This window comes from Schistocerca piceifrons, chromosome 4 (genome assembly GCF_021461385.2).
Source record: "Schistocerca piceifrons isolate TAMUIC-IGC-003096 chromosome 4, iqSchPice1.1, whole genome shotgun sequence".
NCBI classification, from domain to species: Eukaryota; Metazoa; Arthropoda; class Insecta; order Orthoptera; family Acrididae; genus Schistocerca; species Schistocerca piceifrons.
In genome coordinates, this window is record NC_060141.1 from 207,644,811 (window position 1) to 207,665,556 (window position 20,746).

The 20,746-nt window shown below is 42.7% G+C and overlaps 1 protein-coding gene across 5 annotated transcripts in view; it reads right to left on the reverse strand.

The window, feature by feature from the left end:
- LOC124794828 (signal transducer and activator of transcription 5B) overlaps positions 1 to 20,746 on the reverse strand; it is a 139,310-nt gene that overhangs the window by 53,647 nt on the left and 64,917 nt on the right. For all 5 annotated transcript variants that reach the window (XM_047258493.1, XM_047258492.1, XM_047258491.1 and 2 more), the window contains 2 exons: positions 19,502 to 19,654; positions 3,762 to 3,886 (listed from right to left, as the gene is read on the reverse strand). In XM_047258493.1, coding sequence (XP_047114449.1) covers positions 3,762 to 3,886; positions 19,502 to 19,654 — 278 coding nt within the window. The remainder of the gene's footprint in view (positions 1 to 3,761; positions 3,887 to 19,501; positions 19,655 to 20,746) is intronic.

Genomic DNA, 20,746 nt, shown 5'->3' on the forward strand with positions numbered 1-20,746 from the left:
ACAATAAATAAAATGTATATAAAATGCCACACTGTACAATGTACTTGTGGTGACACAGTCACGATTCTTTAAATCCATCGCCCATGGCCTCTGGCCTGCCGAGGAGCACCACTGTCCTGGGTCCATGGATAAACCATGAACATCCACTGCATTACACCATACAGACAGACAGACAGACCTGGCCTGTGGACAGATTGGTGAGACTAGATCCAATGGGCAGGGCTTGTACATTAGTGGGAAACAAAGGGCTTCAGACTGGCAGGCCCGATTTGTTAGAGATACCTTCTTCACAAATGACCTGTGGTTTTGGCCCATTGTGGAAATCCACTTGTGTGGTCAGCTATTCAAGTGTCACATACACCATGTTGATGAAATGAGACTGCAGTTATCAACCCATGAAACAAATAACTCACACAAATACTCTGAGAATCAATAGTAAAGAGGAAAGGCAGCAACTCGGCATAATAATGACTGCTGAGCCGCACACAGGCATGTAGAAAAGACGATCACACTTCCAGAACTAAATTTTCAGCCATAGCCTTTGTCAGAAACAGAGAGCACACACACATTCATGCAATCACTCAGACACAACTCGTGCACACATGACCCCTGTCTCCGGCCGCTGCTTCAACAATCTCTGAGAATCAGATCCAAACAAAACACTCCTCATGGCTCCCTGCCTGTCATCAGCAGCTCCTATGCTAATGGCAAGAAATGGTGGCAGCTCTGACTCAAGCTGAGGGGAGTGGTAGGAAGGGAAGAAGCACTAGGAATGAGGGAGTAGGGAAGCGGCACACATACTAAGCTGCGCCCAGCCAGTGACGATGCATGACATTTCAGTAAACAAACTACTTCATCTCCTGAAACAAAAATAAGATTTTTTCAGAGTTTTTTTTTTTTTTTTGGTATTTCTCTGATTTCCCTGACATGTTTGAAATTCCTTGATTTCCAGAACGTGTGGCAACCCTGACATCAGTACCTCTAGCCACATCAAACCTACCTACCTACTACCAACAATACTTCCCTTGGAGTGATGTCACCCATTCCACACCAAGAATTCCCTCCCACACAGCCTAGTCATCTGTGGTCATCGCATGTGTAATGATGAATAGTACCTCACCAGATATGTCAACGTTCAAATGGCTCTAAGCAATATGGGTCTTAACATCTGTCATCAGTCCCCTAGACTTAGAACTACTTACACCTAACTAACCTAACGAGATCACACACTTCCATTCCAGAGGCAGGATTCGAACCTGCAACCGTAGCAGCAGTGCGGTTCCGGACTGAAGTGCCTAGAACCACTCGGCCACAGCGGCCAGCAAATATGCCAAGGGTCTCACTGGGGCCTTCACAAGCCAAAATTGTTCTCCCCATCTTGGTCTGTAACAGATCTCTTGTGCCTTCTCTCCCCTGTCATGTACTAGTCCCTACAGCCACTAAAGAGCACCTCCCTTGTGACTCAAGACTGCCCAGGACTAGAGCAACTGAATCATGTTCTCTGCCAGGGTTTCAATTACCTCTCCTCGTGGCCTGAAATGAGAAGTATCCTCCCCATCCCTCCCACAGTGGTACCCTACCATCTACAGAATCTCAGCAATAGCCTTGTCAGTCCCCATTTCACTGCTGCACCAAACATCTTACCACATGGCTCATATCTCCACAATAGACCTAGATGCAAGACTTGTCCCACACATCCTCCCACTATCACTTATTCCAGTTCTGTCAAAGCCAAATCCCACTTCCATCAAAGGCCTGTGAAACTAGCGTTATGATCTACCAACTTAATTCCAACCTCTGTGCCACATGTTGTGCCTGCTGTATCTCCATTTGAATGGCCCTACCAAATTGGAGACCCAGTCACTGAGTGCACCGTCCAACACGAAGTGTTTGATATCAACAATTGCTTCAGAGCCTGTGCCATTTGGATTCCTCCCACCAACACCAGCTTTTCAGAACCATGCAGGTAGGAACTCTCCATGCAACATATCCTTATTGGACAGTAGGAGATGAGGTACTGGTGAAAGTAAGGCTGTGAGGATGGGTTGTGAGTTGTGGTTGGGTAGCTCAGTTGGTATAGCACTTTCACACTACAGGCAAAGGTCCCCAGTCCAATTCTCAGTCCATCACACATTTTTAATCTGAAAGGAAGTTTTATATCAACACACACCCTCTTAAGAAGAGTGAAAAACTCATTCTGGAAATATATTGTGTGTTCCCTTTAACCTCCCCTAACCTCATGATATTAGCTGGTCCCTGTCATTCACCAACCTATCCCCTTCCCCTCTTCCCAATTTGTAAGGGGGGAGGGGGGAGGATGGGGGTATGGAGTATTTTTAATATTTTGGAAGATGAATGTTGACTTGTAAGTACCCATAAAAAGGTTCCATTCCACACATGTTAAAACTTGCTCTCGACTTCTAAATAATTTTCTTGAAAGAAAAACACCTGCCTACATATATATTTTCCTATCCTTGAGAGCTAGTGGGATGGCAGGGTGGGATGTGTTTCACCCTTCCCCCTCCCCCCTTGCCCAAGGTATGGGCACCCTTGCCTCCTCCCACTCAACTCTATACGTGCCTTCTATCCCATCAATGCACCTGTGTAGTCCTTTCCCCTTATCTACTTCTCTCCTCTCCGCTCTGCCCTCTTATCCCATTCAGTGTCTCCCGATAGCATACCTAGCAGCACGCATCTGTCCTCCATAATGCCTCTGCATGTTCCCAAAGGCAACACTAGCATCTTCCCCCACCACGACACTACATTCCCTTCTCTTCCCCTTTCCACATCTCTTCTGCACCTCCACTACCCACTCAAGCAAAGACAACTGTTCTTCTCAGACGCAGTCAAGCCTTAGTGTCTGGCAACGACAGTGGCCATGTCCCTGAGGCCTCTTTTTGTGTGTGTGTGTGTGTGTGTGTGTGTGTGTGTGTGTTTACATCTGATGAAGGACTTAGTCCAATATCTATCAGTCTTTTTTCATTGTACCTGTGTGTACCTGACTGCCACTTGATGTCTCCCATATGTGGCGAGTGGCAATCTAGCCTTTTCATATTGTTGTTATTCCAGCCTGGATTAGATAGATAGATAAAGAGAGAGAACACAAAGGTGGTTTTCTTTGTGGCGAGATCTATTTACAAAATTTGAATCAGCAACTTTCCCTTCCAAATGCGAAAATATTTTGTTGACACCCATCTACATAGGGAGAAATGATCATCATAATAAAATAAGAGAAATCAGAGCTTGAACATAAAGATTTAGGTGTTCCTTTTTCCCACACCCCATTCGAGAGTGGAATAGTAGAGAAGTGGTATCAAAATGGTTCTATGAATCCTCTGCCAGGCAATTAAGTTGAAGTGCAAAATAACTATGTAAATTTTTCAAGATTTAACAGGATATTACTAAAACTTACATCAGCGACAATTCCCTCCTAGATAACTGCACCATCTGAAAAAAAAGTCTTAAGACTGCAACTAACATTATCTACTATGTCATTACGTATAGCATGAACACTAATGGTTTTATTACACTTGCCTGAAGCACACCTCATTCAAGTTATTTCCGAAATCACTTTGCAAATAATACATACAATGAAATCAAAATAACTGTCACAATAAAGAAATGAGAACAAACATTAACTAAACATAAACAAAAGCCATTATCTCAGCATTCAGGTTTCTCATGAATTTCTTTTTTAATCTGACTTTGTACACATGTTTTTAATGCCAAAATGGAAACTGTTTATGAAAATAGATTATTACCTGCAACCCAAGCAATTGTTACACCCCCAAGTTCAGAGTCTGAGAAGCGTAAAAGGAAGGTGCCACTGGGACGTCCAGCAAGCATTTCTTCTGCTTGTCTTTTCCGAATAAAACCTAATATAGTTCTACAATAAAAAGGAAACAAAAACACATCAGGTAACACATAGCACACATGTTCTGAGAATGTAAGTAAATGTTAAATGCCACCATAATTGTAGCAACAATGAAAACACATTTTTACATTTTAGCACTATGGTCAATGTTCAACTGACTTTATGTGTAAAACTGGAAAATCCGTTAAATATATCAGTATAATCTAACACATAGCAGACACAATTAAAATACAGAGAAGGGGTGCAAAGAATCTGTCAAATAGGTCCATAACATATACAATGGAAGTGTAATTATCAATGTGTCATCAAAGATTAGATGTTGACTGTATTATATGTCCAGCAAAGAAAAAAGGAGAGAAAGGATGGTTAGTGTTTATTGTCCTTTTGACACCAAGACTGTCAAACACACAGAAATCGGTAATGACATATTCAAGGGAGACATTTAGAGAACTTAAATTTGTATAGTCAGATAGGGATTTGAACAACGCTTGCTCCATTCACAAGACTTCAGCTTGTCTGTTAAGAGAGTGAACAAAGTAAGCGTTTGAAGTGAAGTGTTCTATTTCATCAAAAAATCTTAATAGTTCACACATTCTGTGATTAAACTGAACCAGTGATAAAGGAGAATGTCCAAATCAAATCAACATGATTTACTCATTCACAGCCCACTTCATAACAGAAGGTAAAATGTTAACCCGCCATATGGTTGAGATGTTGAATGGTAGACAGGCACATAAACAATATAGTTCAGCCTCACTCAAATGCTCTCTCTCTCCTCCTGCAAATGCCCTCACACACACACACACACACACACACACACACACACACACAGAGAGAGAGAGAGAGAGAGAGAGAGAGAGAGAGTGAGAGAGAGAGATAGTTAGTTTTATGCACTCAGTCTGTCTTTTTGCTAGAGCCTTTTTTAATGGAATCATTAACCAACTCCTACCTATGTCTACCCCTGCAATTCGATCCTTTCAAGATCCTATCAACTACAGTTTTCAGCCAAGACTGTCATAATGTGTGTCCAACCATTCTGTCTCTCTCATGGTCCCTATTCGGCATTTTTTCCTCTGCTTTTCTCTTTACAGAACTTATTAATTCATTATTCAATCAACTCATACAATCTTCCACACATTTCAAAGGCTCCTAATTGGTTGATTTCTACCTTCCCCACGGTCCACATTTCGCACACCCACACAGAGCTGTGCTTCAAATTTAACTTTCCAGAAACTTTTCCTGTTCTCAATGTTTACTTATTTTTTAGACATTATGAGCTTTTTTTAAAGCTCTTTTGTGTTGTGTAGTACCAGCTACTTCTCATTGTATCTTCCTCCTTCTGTATTTGACTTCCAAGGTAGCAAAATTCATCATCTCTTCAAGAGACTCTTGGCCAAATATAACATTTGGGCAACTAGCATACTGTTCTGCCTTATATTTCTGTTCAATTTCTGCAATCACTACTGCTGTGTCATCAGTGAACTAGAAACGGTGGATATTATAGCGGCGGTAGTGCTGAAAGCGGCAAAAAAAAAAAAAAAAAAAAAAAAAAAAAAAAATTTTGGTTATGGTTTGGAAGTGAGTTACGTATTATTGAGTATATATATAGGCGGGATAAAATAGTATAGCAGATTACGGTAAAAAGGAGAAGGTGAATACAAAGTGAAACTACTGGCAAAAACAGAAAGAGGAAAGTAAGACGACAGAAAAGATTTCGAAATGCAACAGTGACAATAACAAACGTAATTGTTGGATTCAAATTAATGATATCAATATAATAGAAGGAAACATTCCACGTGGGAAAAATTATATATAAAAACAAAGATGAGGTGACTTAGCGAACGAAAGCGCTGGCAGGTCGATAGACACACAAACAAACACAAACATACACACAAAATTCAAGCTTTCGCAACAAACTGTTGCCTCATCAGGAAAGAGGGAAGGAGAGGGGAAGGCGAAAGGAAGTGGGTTTTAAGGGAGAGGGTAAGGAGTCATTCCAATCCCGGGAGCGGAAAGACTTACCTTAGGGGGAAAAAAAGGACAGGTATACACTCGCATATGTGTGGATGGATATGTGCGTGTGTGCGAGTGTATACCTGTCCTTTTTTCCCCCTAAGGTAAGTCTTTCCGCCCCCGGGATTGGAATGACTCCTTACCCTCTCCCTTAAAACCCACTTCCTTTCGTCTTCCCCTCTCCTTCCCTCTTTCCTGATGAGGCAACAGTTTGTTGCGAAAGCTTGAACTTTGTGTGTATGTATGTGTTTGTTTGTGTGTCTATCAACCTGCCAGCGCTTTCGTTCGCTAAGTCACCTCATCTTTGTTCTTATATATAATTTTTCCCACGTGGAATGTTTCCTTCTATTATATAGAAATAATAGTAAGGAATATATATATATATATTGAGAGGCCAATGTCAAAATACCCAGACTTGTGAACAGGGGTCAACAAGAGGTTCACGAACTTACACCATTTATTGCTCGAACTGCCCGTTTCTGAGCCAAAAATATCCTTTTAGAATGGGAAGAGTTACCCCAAAATATAATACCATACGACATATACAAATGAAAATAAGCAAAGTAGAACTTTTGGTGTCAAACTATAACTTACTTCAGATACCGTTCAAATAGTAAAAATGGCAGCATTAAGTCTTTGAACAAGATCCTGAATGTGGGCTTTCCACGACAGTTTACTATCTATGTGAACACCTAGAAATTCAAACTGCTCAGTTTCACTAATCATATGCCCATTCCGTGAAATTAAAGTGTCAGGTTTTTTCACACAACTTCCTTTACTACCAAGCTAGTGTTATCAGCAAACAGAAATATTTTAGAGTTACCTGTAATACTAGAGGGTGTATCATTTATCCAAATAAGGAACAGGAGTGGCCCCAACACTGATCCCATTCAAAACACATTTATAACCATAAAACTCATCAATTCGAAGTCTATAAACACACAACCAAAAATATCCATTGCCAAAGGAAAGGCAATGATTTACTGAAAACTACTCTGGAAAAAAAAAAGAAAAAAAAAAACCTTAGTTGTAATAAAAATCAGCGTATTTTACAGATCAATTTTTAAGTTTAATATCTATGTTCATCTGGTGTTTAGTATCTATGAACTTTATTTTCATGGCAACTTCAACTGACATGTTTTGTTTTTTAGCTCTTGGAGGGTTGGTTGGTTTGGGACCAAACTACAGGGCCATCAGTCCCTTTTTCCCGGTGCAAGCAAGGCTCAAGGTATAAAAACACCCAACACCACACCTAAAAAGAAAACGAATGGAACGAACAAAAAACAGGGAAAACATACTCCACAAGGAAAGGTAGAAGAAGGTATTAAAACCATAGAGCAGATCATCTGGGCTGGCTGATCACAATAATAAAAGAGGATCAGCCAACTACTCAGCTACTCGGCAACACATTAAAATGTCCACCACAAAAATACAAGGCTAGGTGAACACGCGTAGGGAAGAAGACGAGGTTGGCGACCTCAGAGAGAAGGCTAAATGCCCACCCTCAGGTGGTATGATAAAAAACCCTCTCACAAAAAACGTAAAACTAAATCTGCTGTTGAGGCATTGTCACCCAATACTGAAGGTGAGGTGCTGGGAAGGTTAAAAGTCTGCCGCAGAGTGGCTAACAGTGGGCAGTCCAGCATGATGTGGACGACAGTCATATGTGAGCCACAGTGACACCGAAGTGCATCCTTGCGACGGAGGAGGTAGCCATGTGTTAGCCACATATGGCCAATGCGGAGCCAGCAGAAAACAACAGAGTCCCTGCGAGAGGCCCGCATGGAGGTCTTCCACACATTCATAGTCTTCTTAAGGGCACGCAATTTGTTGTGCATACTGAGATTATGCCATTCCGTCTCCCAAAGCTGAAAGACCTTGTGGAGTAATAATGACTGCAGGTCAGTTACAGGGATGCCAATCTCCAGAAGTGGTTTCCATGTAGCCTGTTTGACCAGCCTGTCTGCAAGTTCATTTCCTGGGATTCCGATGTGGCCTGGGGTCCACACAAATGCTACGGAATTACTGGACCATTCCAGGGCATAGATGTTGGATGATCGTTACCAAAGGATGGTGGGGGTAGCACTGATCGATAGCTTGTAAGCTGTTCGAGGAGTCAGTACAGAGAAGAAATGACTCACCAGGGCATGAGCGGATGTGCTCAAGAGCACAAAAAATGGCCGCCAGCTCTGCAGTGAAAACACTGCAGCCATATGACAAGGGGTGCTATTCCATATGTCATCCATGAACATACGCAAAGCTAACGTGACCATCACCCATAGAGCCGTCAGCGTAAACCACTTCATGGTCCCTACATGTCAAGAATCAATAGGAAGTGACAGCGGAGAGCAATGGGGGTTAACTAGAGTCCTTAGTGCCAGGTGAAGCTTCGGTCTCAGTGTACACCATGGTGGTGTACATGAATGGACATCGAGTATAGGTGGTAAAGGCAAGGATACCACTTCATACAGAAGAGATCGGACGCGAACCGCAATCGTAAGCCCTGACCTGGGCCTCCAATGTGCGAGATGAACTGCTGTGGACAGGAAAAGGAGACCGTAATTCAGATGCTCAGGAGAACTACGAATGTGTGCAACGTAACTGGCAAGCAGTTGTGCGCACCTAACCTTCAATGGAGGGACTCCGGCCTCCACCAGGATGTTGGTCACCGGACTCATCCTAAAAGCTCCTGTTGCCACTAGAATGCCACAGAGGTGCACTGGGTCGAGTAAATGCAATGCTGAGGGCGCCACCAAACAATTAATCACACTCCCACAGTCAAGACGAGATTGAACAAGGGCTCTGTAAAGATGCAGCAGCGTAGAGCAACTGCACCCCAGTTGGTGTTGCTCAGGCAGCGGAGGGCATTAAGATACTGCTAGCACTTCGGCTTAAGGTGACGAAGATGAGGAAGCCACGTCAATCAGGTGTCGAAAACCAGTCCTAAGAATCAATATGTCTCCACTACACTGAGTGGAATGCCATTAAGGTAAAATTTTGGTTCCGGATGAATGGTATGACACCGACAGAAGTGCATGACACATGACATCATGGCTGAAAACTGGAAGCCATGGGCTAGTGCCCAAGACTGCGTCTTGTGGATGGCTCCCTGTAGGCGCTGCTCAGCAACACCAGTACTGGTGGAGCAGTACAAAATGCAGAAGTCGTCTGCATACAAAGAAGGTGAGACCGACGGCCTGACAGTTGCTGCTAGACCATTAATGGCCACTAAAAATAGAGATACACTGAATACAGAGCCCTGCAGGACCTCATTCTCCTGGATATGGGGGGGAACTATGGGAGGCACCAACTTGGACACGAAAAGTATGGAGCGATATGAAATTTTGGATAAAAATCAGGAGCGGGCCCCAGAGATCCCACTCATATAATGTGGCAAAGATATGACGTCGCCAGGTCGTGTTGTAAGCTTTTCGTAAATCAAAAAAGACAGCAACCAGGTGTTGGCATCTGGAAAAGGCTGCTTGGATGGCAGACTTGAGGGAAACTAGATTATCAATGGTAGAGCGACCCTGGTGGAAACCGCCCTGGCCTGGAGCCAGTAGGCCATGTGACTCGAGGACCAAACACAATCGCCAACTTACCATACATTCTAACAGCTTACAAATAACATTGGTGAGGCTGATAGGCCGATAGCTATCCTCATCAAGTGGGTTTTTACCAGGTTTGAACAATGGAATGATGGTGCTCTCCTGCCATTGCAATGGAAAGAAGCCATCGCACCAGATCCGGTTGAAGATGAGGAGATGTCACTTGTAGTCGGATGAGAGATGTTTGACCATCTGACTGTGGATCCAATCTGGCCCACGAACTGTGTCGGGGCAATGTGCAAGGACGCTGAGGAGCTCCCACTCTGTAAATGGAGCACTGTGATGTTCAGTGAATGAGAGGGCTTTCCTTTCCATCCATCGTTTGAGGATGCGAAATGCTGGGTGATAATTCTCGGACGCGGAGGCTCAACACAGTGCTCAGCAAAGTGCTCGGCAATTGCGTTTGCATCGGTAGATAACACACCATTGATGTTATTGCCAGTAACACCTGTCGTGGTCTGGTATCCACAAACACATCTGATCTTCATCAGACTTGGGAAGGTGACGTATGGCACCCAATGGTCGAGACGTACCTCTCCCAACACTCCTGTCTCCACCTTTCTATTAGCTGCCGAATGCGGGCACGGAGCCATTTAAAAGCTAAGGTGCTCTCTAGGGAAGGGTGATGCTTGTATTGCTGTAGAGCTCGCCGATGCTCTTTAATGGCCTCAGTGATTTCTGGCGACCACCAAGGTACTGACTTTCGTCGGGTGCACCCTAAAGAACAAGGGATCGTGTTTTCTGCCACAGAAATGACCATTCTAGTGACTTGCTCAACTACCACATCAATAGTACCATGTCGGGGAGATTCAACGGTGACAACAGAGGTGAAAGCTTCCCAGTCTGCCTTGGTTAAAGCCCATCTTGGTAGACGTCCGGGGGAATGGCGCTGGGGAAGTGACAAGAAGATGGGAAAGTGGTCACTACCACACAAGTCATCGTGGGCTCTCCAGTGGACAGATGGGAGAAGTCCTGGGCTGCAGAGCGATAAATCAATGGCCAAGTACACGCCATGAGCCAGACTGAAATGTGTGGGGACCGCAGTATTTAAGAGGCAGAAGTCGAACACAGTACCACCCCACAAGCGGTTATGAGTGTTAAAATCTCCCAAAAGTAGGAAAGGTTTAGGGAGTTGATGAATCAGTGCAACCAATGCGTTCAGGGATATGCACCATCTGGGGAAGATATACATTGCAGACAGTTATTTCCTGTGCCGTCCTTATTCTGACAGCCACAGCTTCAAGAGGGGTTTGAAGGGGCACAGGTTCAATGCATACTGAGTTCAGGACATAGACACAAACTCCCTCTGACACACTATTATAGTCGCTATAGTTCTTGTAACATCCTCTACAGAAGCGAAGGGCAGGGGTCGGCATTGCCGGGAACCAGGTTTCCTGGTGGGCAATGCAAAGCAGGTGTAAAGCTGAACAGCTGCGTAGCTCAGCCAGGTGGTGGAAAAAACCACAGCAATTCCACTGGAGGATGACGTTATCATGAGTATGGGAAGGCATGAAGCATGCAAGGAGGCAGGTTACACCTCAGGATCACCTGCCACCACCAATTGAGTATTTGTATCCATTCCTATTGTTGATGAGGCATTAGTGAGATCCAGGTCCTCAGGGGACGCTGAGATCTCCACCTCATCCGCAGGTGTAGAACTGGTAGGGAGTGGTGGTGTTGGGGCCACCAGAGGGTCCTTTTTCTTAGCAGACTTCTTTGTTTGCTTGCCCTCTCACTTCTCTTTAGGGACTTGCTGGGAGGACTTCTCCTAAGTAGCTTCAGGCACGAAGGAAGACCGTGAAGCTCTTTGTCCAGCGGTTTTTGGCTCCTTTAGCCACTCGTGAGTGTCTGCTGTGACATTAGTGGAGACCTCAGGAGAGAGGATCCCAAGGGACGCTTTCCACGTCAGAGGAGCCGGAGGAGGCTGTTGCTTCTCCAGATGGGTGGAGGGGAGGACCAATGTCCCCTGCATTTGTGGGGGTGTAGCTCCCGAAGTAGGTACCTTGGGAGCAACATTTTCCCCCTACCACCATGGGGGTGGATGTATTCTGGAGGCACAGAGAGCCCACTTTTTTGTGGCATAGAATGTGGTACGACTGGTATTTTTTATGGCGATGGTAATATAGCTGCAGCGTATGTGGACGTCAACCGAACAGGTGTAAACGTTCAAATTTACGTGTAGCCTCTTGGTAAGTCATCTGGTCCAGGGTCTAGTACTCCATGAGTTTTCGCTCCTTTTGGAGTACTGTGCAGTCTGGTGAGCAGGAGGAGTGCTGCTCTCTGCAGTCGATACAAGTGGGAGGAGGCGCACAGGGAGTATCTGGATGCAGTGGACATCCGCAGTCTTGACATGTGGCATTGGGAGTGCAGCGGAAAGACATGTTCCCAAATTTCCAGCACTTAAAGCATCACATAGGGGGAGGGATGTATGGTTTAACATCACAGCAGTAAACCATCACCTTGACCTTTTCAGGCAATGAATCATCCTCAAGGGTCAAGATGAAAGCACTGGTAGCAACCCTGTTGTCTTTGAGTCCCCTGTAAAAACGCCCGATGAAATGAACACCCCACTGTTCTATATTCGTGTGGATCTCGTCGTCAGACTGCAAGAGGAGGTTGCGATGGAAAATAATCCCCTGGACCATGTTGAGGCTTTTACGGGGAGTGACAGATACAGGAATATCAGCCGGTCACAAGCGAGTAACACCCGGGATTGGGGTGGGGATGCTCTCTGAATCAAGACTGCACTGCTTTCATTTCCCCAAAACTTACCCTCACGATGTTCAACAAAAAATTGAGTCTTCATAGGTAGAAATGAGTCCCCATCTTTTCTGCTACAGACTAAATTTTTTTTTTTTTTGTCATCAGTCTACTGACTGGTTTGATGCGGCCCGCCACGAATTCCTTTCCTGTGCTAACCTCTCCATCTCAGAGTAGCACTTTCAACCTACGTCCTCAATTATTTGCTTGACGTATTCCAATCTCTGTCTTCCTCTACAGTTTTTGCCCTCTACAGCTCCCTCTAGTACCATGGAAGTCGTTCCCTCATGTCTTAGCAGATGTCCCATCATCCTGTCCCTTCTCCTTATCAGTGTTTTCCACATATTCCTTTCCTCTCCGATTCTGCGTAGAACGTCCTCATTCCTTACCTTATCAGTCCACCTCATTTTCAACATTCGTCTATAGCGCCACATCTCAAATGCTTCGATTCTCTTCTGTTCCGGTTTTCCCACAGTCCATGTTTCACTACCATACAATGCTGTACTCCAGACGTATATCCTCAGAAATTTCTTCCTCAAATTAAGGCCGGTATTTGATATTAGTAGACTTCTCTTGGCCAGAAATGCCTTTTTTTGCCATAGCGAGTCTGCTTTTGATGTCCACCATGCTCCGTCCTTCATTGGTTATTTTACTGCCTAGGTAACAGAATTCCTTAACTTCATTGACTTCGTGACCATCAATCCTGATGTTAAGTTTCTCGCTGTTCTCATTTCTACTACTTCTCATTACCTTCATCTTTCTCCGATTTACTCTCAAACCATACTGTGTACTCATTAGACTGTTCATTCTGTTCAGCAGATCATTTAATTCTTCTTCACTTTCACTCAGGATAGTAATGTCATCAGCGAATAGTATCATTGATATCCTTTCACCTTGTGTTTTAATTCCACTCCTGAACCTTTCTTTTATTTCCATCATTGCTTCTTCAATGTACAGATTGAAGAGTAGGGGCGAAAGTCTACAGCCTTGTCTTACACCCTTCTTAATACGAGCACTTCGTTCTTGATCGTCCACTCTTATTATTCCCTCTTGGTTGTTGTACATATTGTATATGACCCGTCTCTCCCTATAGCTTACCCCTACTTTTTTCAGAATCTCGAACAGCTTGCACCATTTTATATTGTCGAATGCTTTTCCCAGGTCGACAAATCCTATGAAAGTGTCTCGATTTTTCTTTAGCCTTGCTTCCATTATTAGCCGTAACGTCAGAATTGCCTCTCTCGTCCCTTTGCTTTTCCTAAAGCCAAACTGATCGTCACCTAGCGCATTCTCAATTTTCTTTTCCATTCTTCTGTATATTATTCTTGTAAGCAGCTTCGATGCATGAGCTGTTAAGCTGATTGTGCGATAATTCTCGCACTTGTCAGCTCTTGCCGTCTTTGGAATTGTGTGGATGATGCTTTTCCGAAAGTCAGATGGTATATCGCCAGACTCATATATTCTAAACACCAAGATGAATAGTCGTTTTGTTGCCACTTCCCCCAATGCTTTTAGAAATTCTTACGGAATAGAGGCTTTCAATGTATTCTTTCCACCTATCTGCTCTCTCCTCTGCATTTAACAGTGGAATTCCCATTGCACTCTTAATGTTACCATCATTGCTTTTAATGTCACCAAAGGTTGTTTTGACTTTCCTGTATGCTGAGTCTGTCCTTCTGACAATCATATCTTTTTCGATGTCTTCACATTTATCCTGCAGCCATTTTGTCTTAGCTTCCCTGCACTTCCTATTTATTTCATTCCTCAGCGACTTGTATTTCTGCATTCCTGATTTTCCCGGAACATGTTTGTACTTCCCCCTTTCATCAATCAACTGAAGTATTTCTTCTGTTACCCGTGGTTTCTTCGCAGCTACCTTCTTTGTACCTATGTTTTCCTTCCCAACTTCTGTGATGGCCCTTTTTAGAGATGTCCATTCCTCTTCAACTGTACTGCCTACTGCGCTATTCCTTATTGCTGTATCTATAGCGTTAGAGAACTTCAAACGTATCTCGTCATTCCTTAGTACTTCCGTATCCCACTTATTTGCGTATTGATTCTTCCTGACTAATGTTTTGAACTTCAGCCTGCTCTTCATCACTACTATATTGTGATCTGAGTCTGTATCTGCTCCTGGGTACGCCTTACAATCCAGTATCTGATTTCGGAATCCCTGTCTGACCATGATGTAATCTAATTGAAATCTTCCCGTATCTCCCGGCATTTTCCAAGTATACCTCTTCCTCTTGTGATTCTTGAACAGGGTATTCGCTATTACAAGCTGAAACTTGTTACAGAACTCAATTAGTCTTTCTCCTCTTTCATTCCTTGTCCCAAGCCCATATTCTCCTGTAACCTTTTCTTCTACTCCTTCCCCTACAACTGCATTCCAGTTGCCCATGACTATTAGATTCCCCCCCCCCCCCCCCTTTACATACTGCATTACCCTTTCAATATCCTCATACGCTTTCTCTATCTGTTCATCTTCAGCTTGCGACGTCGGCATGTATACCTGAACTATCGTTGTCGGTGTTGGTCTGCTGTCGATTCTGATTAGAACAACCCGGTCACTGAACTGTTCACAGTAACACACCCTCTGCCCTACCTTCCTATTCATAACGAATCCTACACCTGATATACCATTTTCTGCTGCTGTTGGTATTACCTAATACTCATCTGACCAGAAATCCTTGTCTTCCTTCCACTTCACTTCACTGACCCCTACTATATCTAGATTGAGCCTTTGCATCTCCCTTTTCAGATTTTCTGGTTTCACTACAGACTAAATACCGAGGCGAATATGGCTCTCTTCTTTCTGTAACCCTATGTTCCTCCCATGATGTAGCGAGGGAGGGAAATGATTTAAGGTCATACCTGTCAGCATTGTACTCAATCTTGCCCTTCTTAGAGACTGCTGGCACCGTATGGTCACCAGGAAGAGATGACTTAGTCCACTTCATTGCAGGTCATCCACTCTGATGCCACCCACTCCAATCAGGTGCTCTCCCCACGGGCGCCACCCAGCCACAGCAAAGGTCATCTGGAATGATGGGAGTTGCCGGGAGTCCTGATGCCCCAGGGAGGCAGGCATCTACTCCTTGCCATACGTGGGGAGTTTACAACTCAGGCGTCAGCAGTGCGATCCCTGTGTTGTCAGGGGGCTACCGCTAAATGGGTACATGATGGCCCCAACACAACGGACTGGCTACCATGCTGGATACTGCACGCAGAGAAATCCAAGACTGTCATGGGGGCAAAAGAGCACAGGAGACAACAGAAGAATACGACATACCCCAGAAAGTGTCTTCATCCAAATAGTTGAATTGCAGGTGGAGATGCAAAGCCATGACAAAAGGTTCAGGAGATTGTATAAGGGCACTATGGATAACTCATGCACCACGTAAGGCTTCCTTCCCCATAAGGCCCACACTTCTGTAGAATTTGGAAAATAGCAGGGCCGAAAATAGTCGCCTCTTATAACAGACAGGGATACCTCGGGCCTATTCTAACCCCCAGACCAGCAGGGTGGGTCTTGGACGGGGGATAGGATGAGAGGAGGTTGTGTGCGACAGCTCACAGACTGGATGTAATGTGAAAAATAGTTACTGTATTGTACTGACAGTGTTTAATTTTCACACACAATGGATTGAAAAATGTGTTAGAAGAAAGTTGTTTTTGAAAGACTAATCAAAAGTTAATCATATTTAACAATTTTTTACAATGACCTGGAAGAAAATTATACTGAAATTTAAATAATGGAGATAATTCTGGGTGATTACAATGGATAATTAATTTTTCTATTGGACTCCTATTTTGCTCAATTAATTACTTTTATGCAACACACTGCATACCCTTCATAGCTGGATTACACACCAATTCTGATTGTTGCCTCACTGACTGAAAAACTGTTAAGTTTCACTCCTTTCCTGATTTTAGTTATACAATTTCATCAGTGCTGACTATGCCGGTCTACCTTGCATACACGAAACTGTTTACACTTATATTCCTACAGCTGATACTGCATTGTCTAAGAAAAACATTTTATTCCATTTCATAGCCTTCACCAGCACTGCATAGTTGTGAAACATGGACAACAGGCAAAAATGAAATGTAACCTCTCTAAGCATTTGGGGTGTGATGCCAGACGTGTCTGTTACACATAAAGTGGACAGATAAAAGCACCAACCAGGAAGTCCTGCAAAAAAGTGGGAAGAAAAGTCATTTAGGAGAACAACGGAGCAAGGGAGACACAAATGAACTGGTCACATACTACGACACAACCTGTTCCTTGTGAATGTCTTAGAGGGAACATTACAAGAGAAGATAGTTTGACCAAGAGTGGCACTTTTAGATCACGCTGCACATGGTGCAAGGGTATCTAATTATGCATAAATTAATAGATCTAGGTGGATAGCTACAAACCATTTGTGAGACTGATGATGGAGATGTGATGCGTCTCATAGTTTTAGGATTAATTTTACTTATTTTTTGGATTTCTCCAAATAGTAAACTCTTTTCCAACTATCAAATTGCAACTGATTTCTAACTCCACTTCATACATTTAATCCAGTTCTGATGAACTAAACCTAATGGGTAAATATGATTTGCAGAAATTCCCACATTTAACTAAGAGGTAAATTGCAGTGATGAGTCCCACAAATGTGAATTTTTATTTACAATGCACTGCCTGTTTAGTATAACTCATTATAACATTGTCAACAGCCATGCTGCAATGGTAATACCGATACCCATCAGGTCACCAAATTTAAGTGCTGCTGGGCTTGGCTAGAACTTTGATAGATCACTGTCTGGATCTGTCAAGCACTCTTGGCAAATGGTGTGCACTCAGCCCTTGTGATGCCAACTGAGTAGTTACCTGACTGAGAAGTAAATTGACAATGGCCGTGAGATAGGTTTGCCGACCAAATGCCACTCCATATCTGCATCCAGTTGTGCCTATCAGAAGAGGATGACACGACAGTAGGTGATACCTACTGCCAGTTCGGGCAGAGTTATAACATGAATCTTCTCAAACAAATTTAATGGAAGCAAAGAATTCCACACAGTACTATGTTCAAATTTTTTTCTGAGTGTACACATTTTATTGCTTTCAGCAGAGAATCTACAAAATGTATATACTGTAACACAACAAACACAAAACATTGAACATTAAAATCTCATCCACACACTTTACATATAACCTCTAAGCAGTTCTAAGGAAATCAAACGGAACTGGAAAATGGTATGTGAAATTTGTCGAGGATCTATCCTCATCCTTCCATATTAAATTTACAGTATACTTGTAAATGTTATATTTAATTAGCACCATGCTACCATCGTGCCACGAAAAATTAACCATCGTGTCTGTTCTTACAACTAACTACATCTTTCCATTCTCTGCATACATTCTTCCTCACCTCCAAAAATAAAAGTTGAAACAGATTTTAATACATTTTTTCTGGCTCTCTCTCACTACCCCTCCCGTCTTTTTCCCAGCATAATACTGCTACACAAAAATAATATGCAAACACTTATAGTAAGAAGAAATTTGTTTAATGTCATGTGGCATTACCGCCATTGGTAAAGAAGATAGTTTGTCTTCACCTTGGTATCAATGAATGCAGTACTTGGCATACTGTCTTCCTTGCACGTAACAATTTATTTACATCCAGTTACGGACAGCAAACATACACTATTAACTTTCAAACTTGATAAAGGATAACTGTCATCCAAACTTGGTCTTCAATAAATTATAATATGCAAGCGAGACTGTGTATTATGTATCATATTCCGTGTTAACCTGCTGCTGTTCCATGGCACCACGGCAAATATTATCAACAAATGCAATCATGTATAGCAGATGGTAGTATTTTATACAATTTTGCACAGAAAAGGGATGTGTAGGCTAACAATCTTTTAACAATAAATGCTTCCCCCATTAATTTTCTCAGCTTATACTTCAGTTGTCACAAGGTAGAAGACTTCCACTTGCACAAAAAGCCAAACCAGGCAAACTATAGCTGAGCTGTGCTAAGGGTAATATGAATTAAGAGCATTGTTGCCATATCAACCCCTTAAATAAACCCCTTTTATGACAGATGTTCTTTCAAATGTCGTTCCTTCTTATGATGCTACCTGGACAGCACTTGTGGCAGAAATGAAACTGTGGCAACAATGTATGCTTAGATACACTGGCCAAGCTGGACTGGGCCAAAAGGTTTCTCACTGGCACCAGAAACAGAGGGAAGACAATGGGCTGGTTAGCGGCCCCCCCCCTCCCCCCTCCCCACCCCACCAGCCATCACTTTCATTGCTCCCTAATACAGTGCATACTCCATATGAAAACATTTAAAAGTTTAAATTATACTGCCTATTTTGCTTAAAGAAGTGAAGTTTATGAGTTTCTGTTCAATTATTCCAATCTGGAAGCCCAGTCACATATTTTTACATTAGTGAACAGTGTTTAACACTTTGAAGACCAGCCACTTAAGAAGAATACCACGCCTAGGAGACCGGCCGTTTATGCTGTTATTTAAAGCATTACTGGCACATATTCAATTGACGTAGCGTCGAGCAATACGTACTAAAAATGGGGAGGCTTCATGTTTTATTTTTCATATTTACTGTACTTCCTAGACACATTAGAAATTTTAAAATAATGAAAACGGAAAGTATTATTATCCTCCCAACAAAAAACTAAGACGCGAGTTATTACGCAATTCTTACTCTTGAGCTTCCAAAATTTCTTGCTCACTCAATAAACCTGATATATTTGCAGCAGAATTACATCAAACTGAAAAATCTAATGAGAAAAAAACGTTGAATTATGTCAATGCGATCATTCTGGCTTAGCCATTCATGACACGACAACAGCTGTTATGCTCGCTAAATTTTTTCCCCCCTTAACAACTAGAGAAACTGACAACAGAAGGCAGCATCAGTCAAGGGGCAGGTTGTGTTTTCATATGAATGAGTCCCTTTTTGAATGATAGGTGGCTTGCATGTTGAGAAAACTGCAGCCCAACCTATATTTGGGCATGGTCTTTTTAACACTAAGTTGTGACCCGAGCTATGCTTGGACTTGGTCTCCAAAGTGAGAATATGTTTCTTCTTCCACCACATAGTTTTGAATTGGATAACTCCACACAGTATCTATGCAACATTTCATTCTGAAAGATAATGTATCTGTGTAACAGCTCTACACTATCAAATGAGTTAACAGTGCAGGCAATAAAATGCATCTTACTCATCCATCCATGGGCCTCTTAAATGTTCCTTTGTTAGTTTCATCACAGCGAAGAACCATTCCCAAAAAGTGAAGTTTCTGTCTGGAAGTGGTTCCTTGCAGAATTGTGACCAACTAAGCAGCATACCACTGTAGTCTGCCACTTGGGGATTCCTAGTATGGAAAATAGAAAAGTGAAAGATTAAATCATTTAAAAGTGACCTCCAAGTAAAGAATGAAAAGAGTATATTTAAATCACAGTTCTGTTGACATAGCAAAACATTACTTCTTTTTTAATTTAGCATCCATACAAATAAGCAAGCTCTAACCATTGAATAATTTTAATTACCAAACAAACATGCAAATGAAGCAATAGGTATGGGTAAGAAATTCATATGTAGAAAACCTTGAAGGATAAATATTGAAAATGACTCATAAACTTACTTTTCTCCCTATACAATGCAAACCCCTTACTCCAGTAAATGTTGCACCTTACCTTCTCTAGACATTAATAACCCTCATGCCTGTCTTCTATGGAGAACATTGTCACAGAATTTGTATTTTTATGTATCTCAATGCAATATCATTAACAGCAGAGACAAATTATTGTGCAACTAAACACACCCAGAAATGAAACTTCCCCAAGACACTTTTCCAAACGGAACTTCTCACAGTACAAACAAAATACAACAATCCAGAATGACACCAATTTTACAATGCAGCAACTTATGCTCAAATGTGACACTGTAATGTAAACTAGTGAACCCAACGGTGCTTCACAACTGCTAAATATACATGGGAATTGGCAATACAATCCTTCCCCTGTCCCCTCTCTCTGTCCATCTTCTCTTCCCACTCCCCTCCCTCCCCCACCTCTCTTCGTCCATCTCTCGTTCTTCCCCATTTCTATGTCCATCACCTCGTATCTCTGCCCCTCTCTCTCCCCCCTCCTCCTCCTCCCCCGTCATTCTATTCCTTCATTCCTTCCCCCTCTCCCTAAACCATTTTCTCCCCTCCTTCTGCCCATTTCGTCTTCTCCCCCTCCTCTGACCTTGAGCTTTGTTTATTGATACTACCAGCAAATCCTTGATTGGAAATTGAAAGGGGTTAACATGAATAGGTAAATGGCATACTGAGTATACCTCTTGCAGTCAGTTTTAACAGAACCTGTACATCGTTGTTTAAAAAAATATATATATAGTCTATGTCTGTCCAAATATTAATTAAGAGTATCATGCAAAAATTTCAAGTAAATTGGTCAAGAAC